The following is a 21,840-nucleotide window of genomic DNA, read 5'->3' as shown; positions in this document are numbered from 1 at the left end:
TTCTCCAGACCATTTCCGGAGACCTTCTCCCTTACCTCACCTCGCTCATCAACTCATCCCTGACCGCTGGCTACGTCCCTTCTGTCTTCAAGAGAGCGAGAGTTGCACCCCTTCTGAAAAAACCTACACTCGATCCCTCCGATGTCAACAATTACAGACCAGTATCCCTTCTTTCTTTTCTCTCCAAAACTCTTGAACGTGCCGTCCTTGGCCAGCTCTCCCGCTATCTCTCTCTGAATGACCTTCTTGATCCAAATCAGTCAGGTTTCAAGACTAGTCATTCAACTGAGACTGCTCTCCTCTGTATCACGGAGGCGCTCCGCACTGCTAAAGCTAACTCTCTCTCCTCTGCTCTCATCCTTCTAGATCTATCGGCTGCCTTCGATACTGTGAACCATCAGATCCTCCTCTCCACCCTCTCCGAGTTGGGCATCTCCGGCGCGGCCCACGCTTGGATTGCGTCCTACCTGACAGGTCGCTCCTACCAGGTGGCGTGGCGAGAATCTGTCTCCTCACCACGCGCTCTCACCACTGGTGTCCCCCAGGGCTCTGTTCTTGGCCCTCTCCTATTCTCGCTATACACCAAGTCACTTGGCTCTGTCATAACCTCACATGGTCTCTCTTATCATTGCTATGCAGACGACACACAATTAATCTTCTCCTTTCCCCCTTCTGATGATCAGGTGGCGAATCGCATCTCTGCATGTCTGGCAGACATATCAGTGTGGATGACGGATCACCACCTCAAGCTGAACCTCGGCAAGACGGAGCTGCTCTTCCTCCCGGGGAAGGACTGCCCGTTCCATGATCTCGCCATCACGGTTGACAACTCCATTGTGTCCTCCTCCCAGAGCGCCAAGAACCTTGGCGTGATCCTGGACAACACCCTGTCGTTCTCAACCAACATCAAGGCGGTGGCCCGTTCCTGTAGGTTCATGCTCTACAACATCCGCAGAGTACGACCCTGCCTCACACAGGAAGCGGCGCAGGTCCTAATCCAGGCACTTGTCATCTCCCGTCTGGATTACTGCAACTCGCTGTTGGCTGGGCTCCCTGCCTGTGCCATTAAACCCCTTCAACTCATCCAGAACGCCGCAGCCCGTCTGGTGTTCAACCTTCCCAAGTTCTCTCACGTCACCCCGCTCCTCCGTTCTCTCCACTGGCTTCCAGTTGAAGCTCGCATCCGCTACAAGACCATGGTGCTTGCCTACGGAGCTGTGAGGGGAACGGCACCTCAGTACCTCCAGGCTCTGATCAGGCCCTACACCCAAACAAGGGCACTGCGTTCATCCACCTCTGGCCTGCTCGCCTCCCTACCACTGAGGAAGTACAGCTCCCGCTCAGCCCAGTCAAAACTGTTCGCTGCCCTGGCCCCCCAATGGTGGAACAAACTCCCTCACGACGCCAGGACAGCGGAGTCAATCACCACCTTCCGGAGACACCTGAAACCCCACCTCTTTAAGGAATACCTAGGATAGGATAAGTAATCCCTCTCACCCCCCCCTTAAGTTTTAGATGCACTATTGTAAAGTGACTGTTCCACTGGATGTCATAAGGTGAATGCACCAATTTGTAAGTCGCTCTGGATAAGAGCGTCTGCTAAATGACTTAAATGTAAATGTAAAATGTAGTATTTATTATATCAATTACTTCAGCATGGCTAATCTTGTGCTGCAATGGAACCAATGGAATTGACCCGAATATGCAAACACTGACAGCGCCCATATGGAACTCCAGGCAAGTTTGATGAAACAGCTCAAAGTATTTGACAGAAAACCAACAGGTCTGCTGAGCACAAGTCAAATGGATTCCAGTTATCTCGTCGATCTCTCTACTTCCTTTCAATAGACCGAATGGGCATTCATTCAGCATATTCAGAGGCTTTGTACTGTTGTCATTGACAGAGGGTGTCGGTGGCAGGCCAGCCATTGTGCGACTGACAGACGGAAGAGGCGGTGCCTCTATTAGCAGAAGATGACCTTTGTGTGTCGTAATTGGCCACTTAGTCTATTGACCTCCAGTGACTTACCTTTTCATAAGTATCTCTGATTCGTTCACCGCAGAGTTCCAGCGGTTGGGCACAGGTGTCATCTTGAAAGGGATGACCTTTGGGAAAGCAGAGCAAAGTGGGAAGAACTGAAACGGTGCAGTCTCATAGACAAAAGAGAACTGGAGGACAACGTTTATACAGTATGCTCTGTATAGGCTGACATCAGTTGCTATTTTAGACCTGAATTGTGACCATGCACAGTTGTCTGCTGACCTTAGATGAACAATGTTCAACTCAAAGTAGGCTGACTCAGAACTCACTGTTCAATAGGCATTTCAGGAAGTCATACTGAAGGCTGCAATTACACACATTCACTCACTAATGTATACAGCGGCAACGTTTTTCTGTTGTGGCACCAGTAGATAAATGTTGACTATTTTACCTTGTGACACTTATTTTGGGAACATTCGAATAATTGAATCGCAATACATGACACACACACTACTCTTCCTATTTTGGAGTCGTTCTGCTTGTTAATGTGGAATGGCATTGCTCTGGCTCAAGGCTTGCCCAAACGACTGGGGAGGTAAGTTAAATGCACGGCACGAACACACACACGAACACACACACGAACACACACACGAACACACACACAACACACACACGAACACAACACACACACACACACACACACACACACACACACACACACACACACACACACACACACACACACACACACACACACACACACACACACACACACACACACACACACACACACACACACACACACACAGCACTGCACACACAAAACTGCCAAAACAAGCTCTCTCATTTCCCCAGAACCGCATAACATGGCAGCCATATTCATAATAGAATTCCAAGCTGACGCTATTGAGCGTGAAGATACGGGGGAAAGCTTGAGCTGTAGCATAACAAATCATTCATTTCAGCCGAGAGTTAGTCAGAGAAACGGTGTGCTCACTCACTCGATTATTAGAGATATGGAGCTTATCATTGAGAAATACTGTGCTTTAGGGATCCCTATTGATCAATGCATTTGAACCTCTACTGAATAGCCATTAGTAACTCAGTTTTTTTTTCAAATGAAAAAAATGCCAAAATACTTTAAATGGATAAATAACTGCAGACCTCGCTAAGCGTGATCACTATATGTTCATGTATGCTACTGCAATGTCAACCGAATAAATATATAAACGCAACATGCAACAATTTACAACATTTTACAGAGTTACAGTTCATATCAGTAAATCAGTCAATTGAAATACATTCTTTAGGCCCTAATCTATGGATTTCACATGACTGGGGATACAGATATTGCATGCATCTGTAGTAAGGTAGGGGAGTAGATCAGAAACCCAGCCAGTATCTGGTGTGACCACCATTTGCCTCATGCAGGGCGTCACATCTCCTTCTCATAGAGTTGATCAGGCTGTTGAGTGTGGTCTGTATGACTGTTGTCCTACTCCTCTTCAATGGCTGTGTGAAGTTGCTGGATGTTGGCGGTTGCAGTCATGTCAAGACCCTGGTGAGGACGCCCGAGCACGCAGATTTGCTTCCCTAAGACTGTTTGACAGTTTGTGCAGAAATTCTTCTGTTGTGCAAACCCACAGTTTCATCAGCTGTATGGGTGGCTAGTCTCAGATGATTCTGCAGGTGAAGAAGCTGGATGTGGTGGTCCTGAGCTAGTGTGTATACACGTGGTCTGCAGTTGTGAGGATGGTTGGACTGTCAAATTCTCTAAAATGACTGTGGCGGCTTATGGTAGAGAAATTAACATTAAATTCTCTGGCATCAGCTCTGGACATTCCTGCAGTCAGCATGCCGATTGCACACTCCCTGAAAACTTGAGACATGTGTGGCATTGTGTTGTGTGACAAACCTACACATTTTAGAGTGGCCTTTATTGTCCCCAGCACAAGGTGCACCTTTGGAATGATCATGCTGTTTAATTAGCTTCTTGATATGCCACACCTGTCAGGTGGATGGATTATCTTGGCAAAGGAGAAATGCTCTCAAACAGTGATATTAAGAAAATTGAGCACACAATTTGAGAGCGTATTGAACATTTCTGGGATCTTTTATTTCAGCTCCTGAAACATGGGACCAACACGTTTATAGTTTAGTTCGGCATTCATTTATGAATACTTAAAATGACAGACTCAGCAGCAGTCATTGATGAGTCAGAGACAGTGTGTTGTGTCCCAAATGGCTCCCTGTTCCCTACATAGTGCACTTCTTTTTGTTGTTCACCAGGGCCCATGTCATTGGTCGAAAGTAGTGCACTATGCAGGGAATGGGGTGCCATTTGGGACAGTGTGAGAGTAAACGGTGTGAGAGATGGTGTGAGAGTAAATGTCCCACTGACCATGTTGTCCAGGTCTAGAGTTGCCTGCGTCAGCTGGGTCTGTGCACTTCTAACCACGGACACAGAGTCAGCCAGGGTCCTGCACAATGTTCTCCACCCTTCCTCCTGCTCTTCGTCCACGCTGGCGCTACAGTTCATAGCGGTGGCAACAGTGTGCAGCTGAGCTGAGAGAGTGTGTGTAGACGTCTCCAGGAGAGCAAACTGTTTGACAAAGGCTTCTTTTGCCTCTGCGGGGAATCAAAGAAACAGATGTGAGCAAACTTCAAAATACACAGCATGGATCAGTAAACGGATCCTTTGGATTCCATTTCAATAGTATTGTTATTTGGGACACAAGGCCTGCCAACCTCTTTGTAGTGTGATTTGTAGTGGAACCGTTGCATTTTATCATGGCCTGCATATTGTAAATTCTTAGACTGAACTCACCGCATAGTGAGTCCAGATGCCTTTGGTTGTTGTTCTGGTTTTATTGTCGTCTCATAATGTTAACTGCCGTGCGCCTAGCTAATGTGACATTCTGGGTCTATTTGTGAGAGGAGGGTCATTACCGCTTTGTTCGCTCTGTGAGATGATAAACTGTGTCTGTGTGCGTGTGTTTGTCCGTGTGTATACTGTTCTGTCTCGGTGCTCCACACAGTCCCCCCTCCTAGCCTAGCGTTATTGGACCGCACAGAGCAGAATGTCCCACCAACGAAGACTAGTGGCGTACCAAAGTAGGGTGGGCAGCGGTTGGACTGCCATAATCCTGATTATAGCTTTAATCATAATGAGGTACAGGGATTAAAAGATGTGCTTGCTGCATCTCTGTCATACAAATAGGGATTAAGTTGCCCATACACAGCCCTGCCTGCCTTGTTCTGTATTGTTGGGACTTAGCCTCCATTCTGTCCATATCAATGAACCTGTAAGACTTTTATGGTACCGTTAATTGTGGAGAGATGATTGTTAGGCTGGTTGACTGCTGATTCAGTCTCGTTCTATCCCATTATGTTGGGTTATATCTTTAACCATGTCTAGCTGAACAGTCAGCGAGGCATATGGACAGTCATTCTGGGTGCGGTTTGGCGTCATCTGCTCTAGGTCTACTTGATCCACGGAATGGGACGGCGTGATGGTATTGCAATCTACAATGTGAGATGGGCTATACGTCAGGTATAATGGCCAAATGAGAGTACAGTGGTAAACTGCATTGGCAGTGGGATTTCCGATTTCCTGACTGGTTGGTTGAGAATAACAAACTGTCACAGAGTTTTCTGATTGATCGAGTGGAATGAGTGAGTGGGTGGGGTGCTGATTGTTTACCTTGGATAGCCAGGAAGTCCTCCAGCGCATTGGGCAGGCTGTCCTCCCCCTGATGGCCACGCTCGTGATGCTGGCGCACGTGATACTCGCGCACGTGATACTGGCGTCCCGAGCCATTCCGGCAGTCGAAGCGTGCCAGGAGCTTCTCCAAATCCTGCAGCCGTGCCTTCAGCTTCCCTGCCTGTATGGGAAAACACCAGGACACCAAACAAGGGAGGTTTGGTGGGGGAGATTGTCAATGATGAGAATACAAATACAAATCTGCACTCTGGTATGCTGCTCCCAAAGTGTGTAATGAAAAAAGAACAACTTTTCGATCCCAAACTGGTTCCTAACAAGGATAAGGTTTCCTCTCTGATCCAGGATCTGGAAAGGTTTTGTATAGGTGTACGCACTTCCCCCTTTTAAAGGCCCAGTGCAGTCAAACATTTGATTTCCTGTGTTTTATATATATTTCCACACTGATGTTGTAATAATACGGTAAAATGTTGAAAATCATGATACTACCTTTTTAGTGTTAGAGCTGTTTGAAAAAAACACCTGGAATTTCAGCTTGTAAATTAGTAATAGACCAACAGGAAGGAGTTCCACACCTCTCTGCCAACAACAGCTAGTTTTCAATTGTCCCCTCCCCACTAAGACCACACCCAGACTGTCCGAGCAAAGTTCTTGCTTGAGAAATTGCTCTTTGCTAAGAAGATATTTGTTTTTCATATTTGGACATTTTAATTGAGAACACAACTTAATTGTTACCCAGAAGTGATTAGATATTGAAATAAAACAAAATGGCTGCGATGGACTTTTCTCAACACGAGATTGTCAATGAAAGCAGATGACAACATGATCCCACAGTGGCCAAAAACAAATCACACCCAGCCATATTTACAGTGTATTCAATCTCATTCAAAACACAGAGATAAACATCTACGTTAAGAGTCGATTGTCTATCTTAACGTGAAACTGATTGTACATTTTAAAAGCAATACTCTCTGTGCAGTGGGAGCAGGGCAAGCTCAACCCTAAGCACAGTTTCATACATTGGTTGTCAATTCTTAAGTGGACCTTGCTTTTGCATGAGCTTCCAGGCCTCGATGATTAAGGCATATTACTGGCTGGGGAGCCATATGTTTTTGGAGTAGGCAATTAGCAGGCTCAACCTGTGTGTGTGTGTGAGTGTGTGTCGCTGCTAAACACGAGCAGGTGAGGAGGTACAGATGTCCTATCTTAATTTGATCACTCTGTTGTTGCAGAGAATTGTCCTGTGCAGCAGAAAATGCCATTTGTGGCGAATTCAAGGTTTAAAAAGGCTTCAAAAGATTGTATTTTTCACATAAAAAATTGAGTGGATTTGCCCTTCCCAAAAATGCATCAATCCCTATAAACATGTCCTTTATAATTATAATCCACATAATAATTCACATGTCCTGTTGCTGCAGGATTATTTGTCTGAAGATAGTACATCTGTAGGTGGAGAGGGCATTTATAATACCACTTCTCTTTCACTCTCCTTGGTCGACACTCACCCACATTCACTTTAAAAACCTGTAATTTGGACACTTCAGCCCACCCAGAGGTAAAATCTGTTATTATATTACGGTAAGAGCAACAATAACTCCACACACAACACAATATGGTATCTTGCAGTTCATGAACAAAAGGAACATACTGGAACAAAAGGATTACATTCTATCCACCCCCCGCCTCCTTTTTTTCTCTCCTGTCTTTAGAAGGGAGGAAGGTGTGTAGTAAAGAGCCAGAGGTGAGATACGAGAGCGAGAGATGAAGAGATGTGAGAAAAAGAGACTGCATGGTAGTAGAGAGAAAGAGATGAGAGAAAGAGACTGGTAGGTAAGAGCAAAGTAATTTTATGGGCTCTGAGCAGACCGGACAACCGGTTTCCTCTGAATTGCTAACACTGTGGAAATCACAGCAGTCTTTCCCAGGTACACAAATTGTTTGCTAGAGAGAAGAAAAAAAAAACACTTCAGCAAGAAAAAGCATATGTTCGGAAACTACCAAACTCTGCTATTGGCTTTGCCTGCAGAGAAAAGCCACTGTGTAGCGTTTAGAACATAAGGCTCCCTATATAGTGCAGTTCACTACTTTTCTGGCCAAATGTAGCGCACTATATAGGGATTAGGGTTCAATTTGGGACGCACATGGTCTATTTCTGTAGCTGTTTCTGTTTCTTCATATTGACTTCAGTCTGACTGTTAACTTACCTTAATTGTTTAAATAAGGAGGCCAGATGGCCACGATTGTTAGACTACAAAGACATTATTGGGTAGGACTTTGAATAGCTGACTTTTGTTTTGGAGCAAATGGCATTATGCAGTGGTGATGGGTTAATAACAGCACCGATTACCTATGGAGATTTACCCCACAGACAGGCTGAGAAGCAGACTGGGAAACAGACGGATAGGGATTCTGGCAAAAAAAAGGAGGCAAACTGACACAGAGAAGAAGATGGAGAGACTGACAGCCTTACGAAGGCATGCGCACACTCTTACCTCCTCCTTGACTAGCCCGTAGCAGACGGGGCACTCTTCACACTGGTGCGTGGCTCTGTTGTGGAAGTAGTTGAGCTCACACTGGTCACACTTGTACCCCACGAAGCCCTGGCGGCAGGGACAGGTGCCGTTGGTGTGGCACTGCATGGAGCGGGAACCCATAGGGTCGCAGTTACAGGCTGAGAGGGACAGGGGAGGGGGAGTGGACAGGGTACAGGTGGACAGAGGGAGGCAGGGGTGGACAGGGGGCAGGGGACATGAATGTCAGACAGGGGTGAAACAATGGAAGTATTCAAAATTACATGCTAGCCTTTTGCTTTTTTTACATTTTTAAATTTTTACTTATTGTTATCAGAATTACTTGATTTAGCATATATTTTGGCCTGTCTTAGTATTTGACACACAGGGACTTCTAGACCCAATCACAGTATAGGCTACTGTAGCTACCTCTGCAGCCTCGCGAGGAGAAACCAAAGAAGCCCATACGACAGGTGCTGCACAGCCGCCCCTCCAGTCCCGGCTGACACACACACTGCCCTGTGATTGGGTGGCACCCCGCGGAAGATGAGCCAATGGGGTTACAGTTGCACCTTAGAAACAGTCGATGTATAAAGTGATTCATGTACAGTAATAATTATTAACGAGACAAAACAGAACTACAGTATAAAGTATAGAGTCAGAAACATGTAAATGAAAGGACTATTCTAATCCATATAGATTAGTGTGGAATCCCTGGAGAAATCCTTGTACCTCTCACAGCCTACTCCAGGCTGCAGGTTGAAGAAGCCGACTGAGCACTGGCCACAGTCTCGCCCGGTCACATGACTAAGGCACTGACAACTTCCGGTCTGGGGGTCACAGTCCTCCAACAACCCAGAAGTCCCTGCAGGACTGCAGTCGCAGGCTGGGTGAAGACACAACCACATGTCAACATCAAATACAGTATCAAAAAGTATGGTGGCCTAAACACACACACATACAGTACGTGATCAAAACAGAACACAATTCAAACACAGTCTCCAAAAAGTGACATGAATCATATCCATCACAGAAAAATTACACTAATTAAACACAGTATAAAAAACGTCAGTGACAAGCCTGACAAAACACTGAAGCTTATCAATGTTGCAGACACTGCTGTGATCAATTATTTCCCACCCTCTATCCATTCACTCGATCTTCAATCCATTCACTTTATCTTCTAATCTATCCCTTCACTCTATTCTACATTTACATTTTTCATTTTTGTCAGAGGTGGCAGAACTGAGTTCTCGGGTTGGGGTGTAAGGTTTAAGCATAGCTTGAAGGTATGGAGGGGCAGTTCAACTTGCTGCTCCGTACGCAAGTGCCGTGGTCTTTTAGTGGTTATGAGCTTCGACTGGAAGCGAGTGGAGTGTGCAGAGGAGCGGGGTGACATGGGAGAACTTGGGAAGGTTTAACACAAGGCGGGCTGCAAAGTTCTGGATAAGTTGCAGGGGAGCCCAGCCAACAACGAGTGACAGTGACTGGATAAGGACCTGAGCCACTCCTTGTGTAAATTAGGGTTGTACTCTACAAATGTTTATAGAGCATGAACCTGCAGGAGCGAGTCACTGCTTTTATGATTGCAGAGAACAGGGTTTTGTCCAGGGTCATGCCAAGTTTCTTTGTACACTGGGAAGGGGACACCGTTGAGTTGTCAACAGTGATGGAGAGGTCTTGAACGGTCAGGCCTTCCCCGGAAGGAGGAGCAGCTCCGTCTTGTCGAGGTTGAGCTTGAGGTGGTGGGCCGACATACAAGCTAAGATATCTGCCAGGAAAGCAGAGATACGTGTCGCCACCTGGGTGTCAGAAGGGGGAAGGACAAAAGTAGTTGAGTGTCATGTGCATAGCAATGATAAGAGAGAACATATGACGGAGCCGAGTGACTTGGTGTATAGATAGAAGAGGAGAGGGACTAGAACCAAGCCCTGGGGGACACCAGTAGTGAGAATATGTGATGTAGAGACAAATCCTCTCCACGTCACCTGGTAGGAGTGGCCTACCAGGTGACGGATGCAATCCAAAAGTGTGCAGAGCCTTAGACGCCCAGCCCTGAGAGGGTTTAGAGGAGGATCTGACAGTTCACAGTGTCAAAGGCAGCAGATAGATCTAGGATGAGAACAGAGGAGAGAATGTTAGCTTTGACAGTGGGGTGAGCCTCCGTGACACACAAAAGAGCAGTCTCGGTTGAGTGCCCTGTCTTGAAGCCTGATAGGTTAGGGTCAAGAAGGTCCTTCTGGGAGTGATAGCGAGAGAGTTGGTCAGAGACAGCACCCTCAAGTGTTTTGGAAAGAAAATAAGGGATACTGGTCTGTAGTTTTTGATGACAAAGGAGTCGAGGAGAGCGATTCAGCGATTCAGGGGAGCGATTCAGGCAGGGGATGCAGCCAGTGGTCAGGGATGAGTTGATGGAAGTGATGAATGGGAGACGGGAGGAGGGGATGGGGTTGAGCGCGCAGGGTTGTCGGGCGGCCAGACCTCACTAGTTGCAGGATTTCATCTGGAGAGAGAATCCTCTGAGGTTCATAGTCTAGACAGGAATAAAGTACAACAATCCTTCTCTTTGTAGGGTGTGTCTTGTCTGGCCTGTGTGCCTGGCTGTATGTGAGCTGGAACAATGCAGAGGCAGAGCAGGCCGTTTATCTGTGAGGTGTCTGTGGGGCAGCCATATTTCCCTGAGCCTGAGTGTGTGTGTGTGTGTGTGTGTGTGTGTGTGTGTGTGTGTGTGTGTGTGTGTGTGTGTGTGTGTGTGTGTGTGTGTGTGTGTGTAACTCAGTGAGGGAGACAGCAGAGTGAGACTCAGGGGCCTCTCCCTCACCACTTTGTCATATTTGTGTGCATTCCAAATGGCACCTTATTCCCTCTATAGTGCACTACTTTTGTAGTGCACTATGTAGCGAATAGGGTGTCATTTATGAAGCAAACTCTGCTCAGCCCTGGGGTTATAGATGGAACAGCTCAGGTACTTCTGGGGGACAAAGACATTACGTACATCTCTCTCTCTCTCTCTCTCTCTCTCTCTCTCTCTCTCTCTCTCTCTCTCTCTCTCTCTCTCTCTCTCTCTCTCTCTCTCTCTCTCTCTCTCTCTCTCTCTCTCTCTCTCTCTCTCTCTCTCTCTCTCTCTCTCTCTCTCTCTCTCTCTCTCTTCCTATCACTGCCTCTATCTCTCTCCATCTCTGTGGCTCTATTTTTCTCTGTCGTTTCTTGCACTCTTTAGCTTTCTCTTTATATCGTTTTCGCTCTCATACATCTGCAGTATTCAAATCCTCCAAGGCCCTTCATGTATATCAGGAGAAAAAAAGTGTATTTAAAGTTGAAACTTTTCTCTTTCTATTCATACATTATAATGAAGACAAAGTACTGTAGTTGGAATGTCAGACTGCTCTCCGCTTCTTTCTCTGAACTACGTTCAACTGACACTATTTCCTTGTAGGTCTATGACTTCTATTCACCCAGAGAGAGAGAGAGAGAGCCTGTAAAGAAAATGTTCTCTCACTTTACAACAACTGTGGAGTTCCAAATGGCACTTTTAACCACAACTCTCATGCTCTAACTTTTACGAAGAATTATTTTTACTGAGACTTGCTGAAGTCAAGTCAATAGTACAGTATGAGAAAAAACATATACACAGACACACAAACACACATTGATGCACACGAACAAATGATATAACACGTTGAAATACATTCATTGTCAATACATTTTACATTTTTTATTTTGTATTTCTCCTTAATTAAAAAACCTATGTCACAGTAACCCAAAACTATATACGCCCTTTCCAAGTTCACACACTCACGTTTGCACTTCCCGGCCATCGTCCGGTCCATGGCGTCTCCATAGTAACCGCGTCGACAACGTTGACAGTGGTCTCCCTCGGTGTGTCCCAGACACTTGAAGCAGCGGCCCGTCATGTGATCACACACACCCAGCGCGTTGGGATCCACGTTACCGTTACAGTCGCACCGCTCGCACTGCCGAACCAGCCCAGAAAGGCCCAGGGGGTCACCGTGGAAACCGTCCTCACACAACTCACACCTGGTTCCTGAGCAGAGACGATGTTTGTGTTTGTGTGTGGGGTTTTGGTGGCCATTTTAATTTGAACCTTTAATTAATATATTTCAGACAAACTCCAAATTCAGTTCTATGAAATTCTTGTAATGAATAAACGATCCCAACCCGACAAGGGAATATGTTTTAATTCACACACTGTGCCCTACACATGCTAGGATCAAGTTCAATTTGATCAAGACAGCGAAGACAGTTAGCTATCACCAGCAAGGTTTTTATAAATCCAATTTGTGGAAATTCGCTCCACTGAGCAAACAATGAACTTCAAGGTTGTGTCCCAAATGGCACCCTATTCCCTACTATATAGGGAAGGGGTGGGCAAACATTTATGCTCGAGGGTTTTGAAATACAATGGAGGGACGCATTTTTTGGTCGGACCAATTGTTTGTTAATAAAATCAATTTCGGGGGTGTGATGCAGAGTGTGATGCAGTGCCTTAGACCGCTGCGTCAGTGCTTGAGGCGTCACTATGATCCTGGCTGTGTCACAGCTGGCCCGTGACTGGGAGAACCCATGACAAGGTGCACAATTGGCCCAGCGTCTTTTGGCAAGACGAGATTTCCTTGTCCCATCGTGCTCTAGCGACTCCTGTGGTGGCTTCCGGGTTAAGCGGGCATTGTGTCAAGAAGCTGTGTTGCTTGGCTGAGTCGTCTTTCGGAGGACGCATGGCTATCGACCATCTCCTGTCCCGAGTCCGTATGGGAGTTGCAGCGATGGGACAGGACTGTAACTACCAATTGGATACCACAAATTATTATTATTATTTTTAAAAATGAAGTCTCGTGGGCCAGATTGGTCAGGTCGGGTCGGATACGGCCCGCGGGCTGTACTTTGCCCCCCCCCTCCTTGATAAGGTGACATTTGGGATCCAACCCAGGTTGGGGGAATGGCATGGTTTGTTTCCATTACCAGACATCTAACAGTAATCTAACAGTAACAGTAATTCATCTCACCCCTCTGTCCTGAAGGGCAGTTGGTACAGACCACGTCCCCAATCTCCATAATTTGAGCACAGCTGGTGCGGTCCGGGCAGGGGCAAGTTTGACAGTCGTTGGTCGTGCCAATCAACGGGTTGCCATAGTAACCATCCAGGCAGCGCTCGCAGGTTGGTCCTGTGGTGAAATCTGCACACTCACACACACCTGCGTGGGGTAGAGAGAGAAGGAGAGACATAGAATGTTACAACTCACTGAAGAGCAAACAGGACCATCATACTGAATTTTAGTAGCAGACACAGATGAATGACTCTGAGACATGTGACTGGTGGTACTTGTGAGTGGGAATGCAGCAACTATTCAATACACTTGAAGGTACCCAGCTACCCATCCACCTCCCTCTCTCACCTCACTCACTCATTCCACTTTCATTCTCTCTTTTTCACAGGCACAAGCTAGTGCGAACCTGAACGTGTGCGCACACACACACACACACACACACACACACACACACACACACACACACACACACACACACACACACACACACACACACACACACACACACACACACACACACACACACACACACACACACACACACACACACACACACACACACACACACAGGAGGATGGATGCTGTATTGATTTTCTCCTCTGACAGATCCAGGCCACAGTGAGTAGAGTTCCCCTTACCACCAGCAGAGTGCGCTGTGTCTCTGTCTCTAGCCAGCTGTCTGCACCATACACATCGCTCTCCACACAGGCACAGCAGAACGAGAGAACAATAAGAGGAAACAGCCAATACTGAAACCCAGTCCTCCACCGGAGAGAGAGAGAGTGCAGAAATAACTGGTCTAAATTCACTGTAATTGCTTTGGGAAAAATAAGAGCTGGATTCAGACAGAAAGACCTTCAAGAAGTTAACTAATTCACCCCAAGTGAGAGATTACCATATGTATTATGCCCTAAAAACAGACTGTTTAATCCATATGTCTTATAGAGCCTCAGGGAAAACAACTCTGGGCTTTACGCATGTAGCTACAGCTCTTCACATATATAATACATCTGGTTTCCATAGAAATGGATTTTATGAACTTTTGACCACTCATCTAGTTTTTCTCTCTGTTTGCTGGGATAATTAGCCACGGAGTTGTAACTGTTAAATATGCTCGTTATGATGGAGAATCATAGTTTGAATAATAAACCAAACCCAAACGTAAGTAAAAAAATAACTAGGCCTAGGTTTATTCAATATAAACCTAATCCAACTTCACTTCACATATGTTGCAATTCTGTGAATAGTTATGTTCACGATTCAAATCATTAAGAGTCTAAGCTGGGGATAACATATGGAATTGTTTTAAGATGGTCAAACCAAGTATCATTTAGCTACTTCATTTGGAATTTTAGGACCCCTTCAGGTATCAAACAAATATTTGGTCAAACATTGAATAACCCAGAAAACTGCTAAAAAATAGCCCATATTAACATGTAACAGGGACCATAAAGTCAATAACTTTCTTGTAACAGATGACTTTCATATATCTCTGAAACTCACTTCGATAAAAACTTTGATGATACAGGTGGTAGCAATACATGGTTATAACATCTACGGAAAAGACAGAAGTGCCAACGGAGGCGGTGTTGCCGTCTATATTCAGAACCACATTCCTGCAAAGCTCAGAGACGATCTAATGTTAAATACTGTTGACGTAATATGGCTACAAGTTCATCTGCCTCACCTAAAGCCCATTAGTGTGGGAAGCTGCTATAGACCACCAAGTGCTAACAGTCAGTATCTGGATAATATGTGTGAAATGCTTGATAATGTATGTGATATCACCACAGAAATATATTTTATGAGTGACTTAAATATTGACTGGCTATCATCAAGCTGCCCACTCAGGAAAAAAACTTCAGACTGTAACCAGTGCCTGCACCCTGGATCAGGTTGTCAGTCAACCTACCAAGGTAGTTGCAAACAACACAGGAATTAAATCATCAACATGTATTGATCACATCTTTACTCAAGCTGCAAGATATTTGCTTTAAAGCAGTATCCAAATCCATAGGAAGTAGTGATCACAATATAATAGCCATATCTAGGAGAACCAAAGTTCCAAAGGCTGGGCCTAATAATGTGTATAAGAGGTCAATCAGTCAATCAAATGTGCTTATAAAGCCCCTCTTACATCAGCTGTACAGAAACCCAGCCTAAAACCCCAAACAGCAAGCAATGCAGGTGTAGAAGCAAGGTGGCTAGAGGTCATACAAGAGGTCATACAAGAAGTTTTGTAGTGATTCATATGTTGATGATGTTAAGAATATTTGCTGGTCTGTGGTGTGTAATGAGGAGCAACCAGATGATGCATTTATGGAACTACTTATTCCAGTTATAATAAGCACGCACCCATTAAGAAAATTACTCTAAAAACGGTTAAATCCCCTTGGATTGATGAGTAATTTTAAAATGGTGTGGTTGGAGGTATGGCAATTAAGTCTGGCAGCGCAACTGATTGGCAAACATATTGCAAACTAAGAAATCATGTGACTAAACTAAATAAAAATAAACTACACTATGAAACAAAGATAAACTCTATGTAAATAATGATAGTAAAAAAGCTTTGGGACACCTTAAATGAATTTTTTGGGGAAAAAAGCCAACTCGGCTCCTTCATTCATTGAATCAGATGGCTCGTTCATCACAAAGCCCCCTGATATTGCAAACTACTTCAATGACTTTTTCATTGTCAAGATAAGCAAACTTAAGGATGACATGCCAGCAACAAACACTGACACTACACATCCAAGTATATCGGACCAAATTATGAAAGACAAGAATTGCACTTTTGAATTCCATAAAGTCAGTGTGGAAGAGGTGAAAAAAAGTTTTGTTGTCTCTCAACAATGACAAGCCACTTGCGGTCTGACAATCTGGATGGAAAATTACTAAGGAAAATAGCAGACGATATGTGCCACATCTTCAAGTTAAGCCTACTAGAGAGCGTGTGCCCTCAGGCCTGGAGGGAAGCTAAAGTCATTCCGCTACCCAAGAATAGTAAAGCCCACTTTACTGGCTCAAATAGCCGACCAATCAGCCTATTACCAACCCTTAGTAAATTCTGGAAAAACTAGTGTTTGACCAGATACAATGCTATTTCACAACAAACAAATTGACAACAGAATTTCAGCATCCTTAAAGAGAAGGACACTCAACAAGCACAGCACTTATACAAATGACTGATGATTGGCTGAGACAAATTGATCATAAAATGATTGTAGGGGCTATCTTGTTAGACTTCAGTGTAGCTTTTGACATTATCGATCATAGTCTGCTGCTGGAAAAACATATGTGTTATGGCTTCACACCCCCTGCTATAATGTGGATAAAGAGTTACTTGTCTAACAGAACACAGAGGGTGTTCTTTAATGGAAGCCTCTCAAATATAATCTAGATAGAATCAGGAATCACCCAAGGGGAGCTGTTAAGGCTCAGTTTTTACTAACGACATGTCACTAACTTTGAGTAAAGCCAGAGTGTCTATGGATGCGGATGACTCAACACGACACACGTCAGCAACTACAGCGACTGTAATGACTGCAACGCTCAACAAAGTGCTGGAGTTAGTTTCAGAGCGGTTGGCAAAGAATACGTTAGCCCTAAATATTTCTAAAACTAAAGGCATTGTATTTAGAACGAAACACTCACTAAACCCTAAACCTCAACGAAATCTTGTAATAAATCATGTGGAAATTGAGCAAATTGAGATTACTAAACTGCTCGGAGTAACCCTAGATTGTAAATTGTCATGGTCAAAACATATTGATGCAGTAGCAGCTAAGATGGGGAGTAGTGAAGTCTGTCTATAATAAAGAGATGCTCTGCCTTCTTCATAAAATATTTAAATATTTTGAAGGTCCAAATATCAAAGCCCATCTAATACTGTAGTGAGAGGAAGCTTCCTTCCTGGTTCAATGAATGGCCAACATGCCTATACGTCAGTATGATTGAATAGGACTTTTTAAAGGTATTAACTATGGAGAAGATTTTAGTTCAAATGATCAAGTCTATCTTGAGCGAGCAAAGATTATTGCTATTGGGTCAGTGAAGCCGCTTCCTGTCTTCCTTTGTTGCTAAGACGAAGTGCTACGTCCCAAATGGGACCCTATTCCCTATATAGTGCACGACATTTGACCAGGGCCCATAGGGCCATTTTGGACCCAGACATTAAGACAAAGTGCTGCCAACTAACTTCACAGATATGTACCGTATGCAAGAAGCTACATTGATCACACAGCCTTTAAGGAAACCCTAATTAGCCTGTAGTTTAATGAAGTGCGGAGCGCTACGCTAGCTACAGCATGGTAAAAATAATGATGTGTGTGTCCCAAATGGCACCCTGTTCCCTATGTAGTGCACTATTTCTGACCAGGGCCAAAAGGTAATGCACTGCATTGGGAATAGGGTGCCGTTTGGGACGTAACCTATTAGTTCTTCACTGAGGTGCCTAATACTAATTCTTGATATTCAAGCATGTAATACCAGTCATTCATAATTGTTCTCCATAAGACAAAGAGTTGGGGGTTATTGCAACGCACTAAGGACTTAGTGTAGTCATACCGATTGTGGGTCCGTGTCTCTGCCAAATGAGCCAAGCTAGACTTAATGTTCAGAATGTGCTGACAGACAGTACAACTTGTGAAGATGAACGAGCACAGTTCAGAGTTACTGAGGCTCATCCTGCATGGGACTGGACAAGTATGACTATTGCTTTTAGTTCCGCGCTTCTTCTGTAAAGATAACAGTTCTGCTTGGTTACCAACAAACCGCCTCAATCTTCAACATCATCATCATCATCATCATCTACCCAATCATCATTGCTTCATTACATTAATGTAAAATCAAGGTTACATTTGTACTGCAGCTGTTTTAAAATCAATTTCACCTCCACTAATTGAATTGAAATAGGTATCTGTATAAATAGAGACTAGTTCCCCCATTCATCAGTCATTGTTGACATTTATAGCTAGTCTGTAAGATGGCCCTACAGTGGATAGCAGCCATCTTACGGGCTCCTGACAATTCTGCTATTATGTGTGCTTTTTTTTACACTGATCATAATCATTTGTACAGAATGATTGCACCATCATTTCCCATGAGTGAAAACAGCTTCAGGACATCAGAACAGCGATCTCTAACCTCGATTAGGACGATTTTATCTACTTCAACAAGGCAGCTCTGGACCTTCTATTGTGTGTGCACTCCACACTGCCCTCACCAACCTGGACAAAATGAATATCTAAGTAAGAATGCTGTTCATTGACAACAGCTTAACATTCAACACCACAGTCCCCTCCAAGCTCCTCACCAAGCTCGGGGGCCCTGGGACTGAAGACCTCACTCTGCAATTGGAATGGGATCCTGGACTTCCTGAAGGGCTGCCACCATGGTGGTGAGGGTAGGCAACAACACATCCGCCACGGTGATCATCAACACGGTGGCCCTTAGGGTGTGTGCTTAGTCCCCTCCTGTACTCCTTGTTCACCCACAACTGTGTGGCCACGCACTACTCCAACACCATCAAGATTGCTGACGACATGACGGTGGTAGGACTGATCACCGACGATGATGAGCAGCCTATAGGGAGGTCAGAGACCTGGCAATGTGGTGGCAGGACAAGACGGGGGGACTGAACACCGTGATGCAGATCGCCTCAAGATAAAATCGTAATATTCCGTATCTGTAAGGTACACTAAATATTAGCACTTCACTCGTGGGTAATAACCTTCAATCTGGATAACAACACAAAACCATTCATAGAGATAGAGAGAGAAATGTATCAACAAATATTATGAAACAAGCAACACCCAAACATGACGGAGAGTAAACAAGGAACACGACTCCACAACGGACACAGACGATTTATGCTTTTCACCACCGGGAATGGTAAGGGTGGAAACTGATCTGTTAAAATTGATGAATGACAAACTGGGCATACTTGAGTTAGTCAGTAAAGATATAAAGGAGTTGAAGATGAGTCACGAAAAAGATGTGACAATGGAGAAAGAAACAAACAAGCTAAAAGGGACAGTCAATAAGATTGAAATGGATGTTAATGAACTTAAAAAGGAGAAGATCTTTCTGAGAGATGCCTTACTTGACATTCAGACTAGATCTATGAGGGAAAATCTGGTACTTATTGGTATCCAAGAAAAAGAAGGCGAAGTTCCTGAAAATGTGATAAAGGAATTCCTTCTCACAGCGCTTCAAATCCCACGTGAAGCTGTCAGCAAAATGTGAATGGCGAGTAAAGCCACACAAGAAAACGTGTTGTGTTATTATTGATTCACTTGATATAAAATAGTGGAGTGGTGTTTTTGGTGTTTTTGGAGTTTAAAAAAATTGGGTGGGCCTTTATAAGTTAATTTATATATATTTTTATTCATATCCAGGTTGATGACAGGGCAAGTCCAGTTTCAGTGGAAGAGATGATCATTGGGGTTGATGACAGGGCCAGTCCAGTTTCAGTGGAAGAGATGATCATTGGGGTTGATGACAGGGCAAGTCCAGTTTCAGTGGAAGAGATGATCATTGGGGTTGATGACAGGGCCAGTCCAGTTTCAGTGGAAGAGATGATCATTGGGGTTGATGACAGGGCAAGTCCAGTTTCAGTGGAAGAGATGATCATTGGGGTTGATGACAGGGCCAGTCCAGTTTCAGTGAAATTGAGCATTGATGTTGATGACAGGCCTAGTCCAGTTTCAGTGGAAGAGACTATCATTGGGGTTGATGACAGGACCAGTCCAGTTTCAGTGGAATTGAGCATTGATGTTGATGACAGGCCCAGTCCAGTTTCAGTGGAATTGAGCATTGATGTTGATGACAGGCCCAGTCCAGTTTCAGTGAAAGAGATGATCTTTGGGGTTGATGACAGGACCAGTCCAGTTTCAGTGGAATTGAGCATTGATGTTGATGACAGGCCCAGTCCAGTTTCAGTGGAATTGAGCATTGATGTTGATGACAGGCCCAGTCCAGTTTCAGTGAAAGAGACAATCATTGATGTTGATGACAGGCCCAGTCCAGTTTCAGTGAAAGAGACAATCATTGGGGTTGATGACAGGGCCAGTTCAGTTTCAGTGGAATTGAGCATTGATGTTGATGACAGGCCTAGTCTAGTTTCAGTGGAAGAGACTATCATTGGGGTTGATGACAGGACCAGTCCAGTATCAGTGGAATTGAGCATTGATGTTGATGACAGGCCCAGTCCAGTTTCAGTGGAATTGAGCATTGATGTTGATGACAGGCCCAGTCCAGTTTCAGTGAAAGAGACAATAATTGATGTTGATGACAGGTCCAGTCCAGTTTCAGTGAAAGAGACAATCATTGATGTTGATGACAGGCCCAGTCTAGTTTCAGTGAAAGAGACCATCATTGATGTTGATGACAGGCCCAGTCCAGTTTCAGTGGAAGAGATGATCTTTGCGGTTGATGACAGGCCCAGTCCAGTTTCAGTGAAAGAGACAATCATTGATGTTGATGACAGGCCCAGTCCAGTTTCAGTGAAAGAGACAATCATTGGGGTTGATGACAGGGCCAGTTCAGTTTCAGTGGAATTGAGCATTGATGTTGATGACAGGCCTAGTCCAGTTTCAGTGGAAGAGACTATCATTGGGGTTGATGACAGGACCAGTCCAGTATCAGTGGAATTGAGCATTGATGTTGATGACAGGCCCAGTCCAGTTTCAGTGGAATTGAGCATTGATGTTGATGACAGGCCCAGTCCAGTTTCAGTGAAAGAGACAATAATTGATGTTGATGACAGGCCCAGTCCAGTTTCAGTGAAAGAGACAATCATTGATGTTGATGACAGGCCCAGTCCAGTTTCAGTGAAAGAGACAATCATTGGGGTTGATGACAGGCCCAGTTCAGTTTCAGTGGAATTGAGCATTGATGTTGATGACAGGCCTAGTCCAGTTTCAGTGGAAGAGACTATCATTGGGGTTGATGACAGGACCAGTCCAGTATCAGTGGAATTGAGCATTGATGTTGATGACAGGCCCAGTCCAGTTTCAGTGGAATTGAGCATTGATGTTGATGACAGGCCCAGTCCAGTTTCAGTGAAAGAGACAATAATTGATGTTGATGACAGGCCCAGTCTAGTTTCAGTGAAAGAGACAATCATTGATGTTGATGACAGGCCCAGTCCAGTTTCAGTGGAAGAGATGATCTTTGCGGTTGATGACAGGCCCAGTCCAGTTTCAGTGAAAGAGACAATCATTGATGTTGATGACAAGCCCAGTCCAGTTTCAGTGAAAGAGACAATCATTGATGTTGATGACAGGCCCAGTCCAGTTTCAGTGGAAGAGATGATCTTTGGGGTTGATGACAGGACCAGTCCAGTTTCAGTGGAAGAGATGATCTTTGGGGTTGATGACAGGACCAGTCCAGTTTCAGTGGAAGAGATGATCTTTGGGGTTGATGACAGGACCAGTCCAGTTTCAGTGGAAGAGAGAGTCAGGGAAGGCCAGGATGGCAGACCAACTTTTGATTATTTCATGAGACCCAAGTCAGATGACCTAAACACATTTTTTGTTTGTTTCCACCCTATGCAGGAAT

The 21,840-nt window shown here is 44.7% G+C and overlaps 1 protein-coding gene across 1 annotated transcript in view; it reads right to left on the bottom strand.

The window, feature by feature from the left end:
* Positions 1 to 21,840, bottom strand: part of lamc3 (laminin, gamma 3) — a 270,427-nt gene that overhangs the window by 14,420 nt on the left and 234,167 nt on the right. The window contains exons 13-20 of the mRNA XM_046317609.1: positions 13,237 to 13,425; positions 12,012 to 12,257; positions 8,945 to 9,098; positions 8,642 to 8,784; positions 8,195 to 8,373; positions 5,685 to 5,865; positions 4,383 to 4,609; positions 2,030 to 2,106 (exon numbers count right to left, since the gene is read on the bottom strand). Coding sequence (XP_046173565.1) covers positions 2,030 to 2,106; positions 4,383 to 4,609; positions 5,685 to 5,865; positions 8,195 to 8,373; positions 8,642 to 8,784; positions 8,945 to 9,098; positions 12,012 to 12,257; positions 13,237 to 13,425 — 1,396 coding nt within the window. The remainder of the gene's footprint in view (positions 1 to 2,029; positions 2,107 to 4,382; positions 4,610 to 5,684; positions 5,866 to 8,194; positions 8,374 to 8,641; positions 8,785 to 8,944; positions 9,099 to 12,011; positions 12,258 to 13,236; positions 13,426 to 21,840) is intronic.

This window comes from Oncorhynchus gorbuscha, linkage group LG20 (genome assembly GCF_021184085.1).
Source record: "Oncorhynchus gorbuscha isolate QuinsamMale2020 ecotype Even-year linkage group LG20, OgorEven_v1.0, whole genome shotgun sequence".
Lineage (NCBI taxonomy): Eukaryota > Metazoa > Chordata > Actinopteri > Salmoniformes > Salmonidae > Oncorhynchus > Oncorhynchus gorbuscha.
The sequence above is the reverse complement of the archived record's forward strand: the minus strand, read 5'-3'. Positions and strand labels throughout refer to the sequence as shown.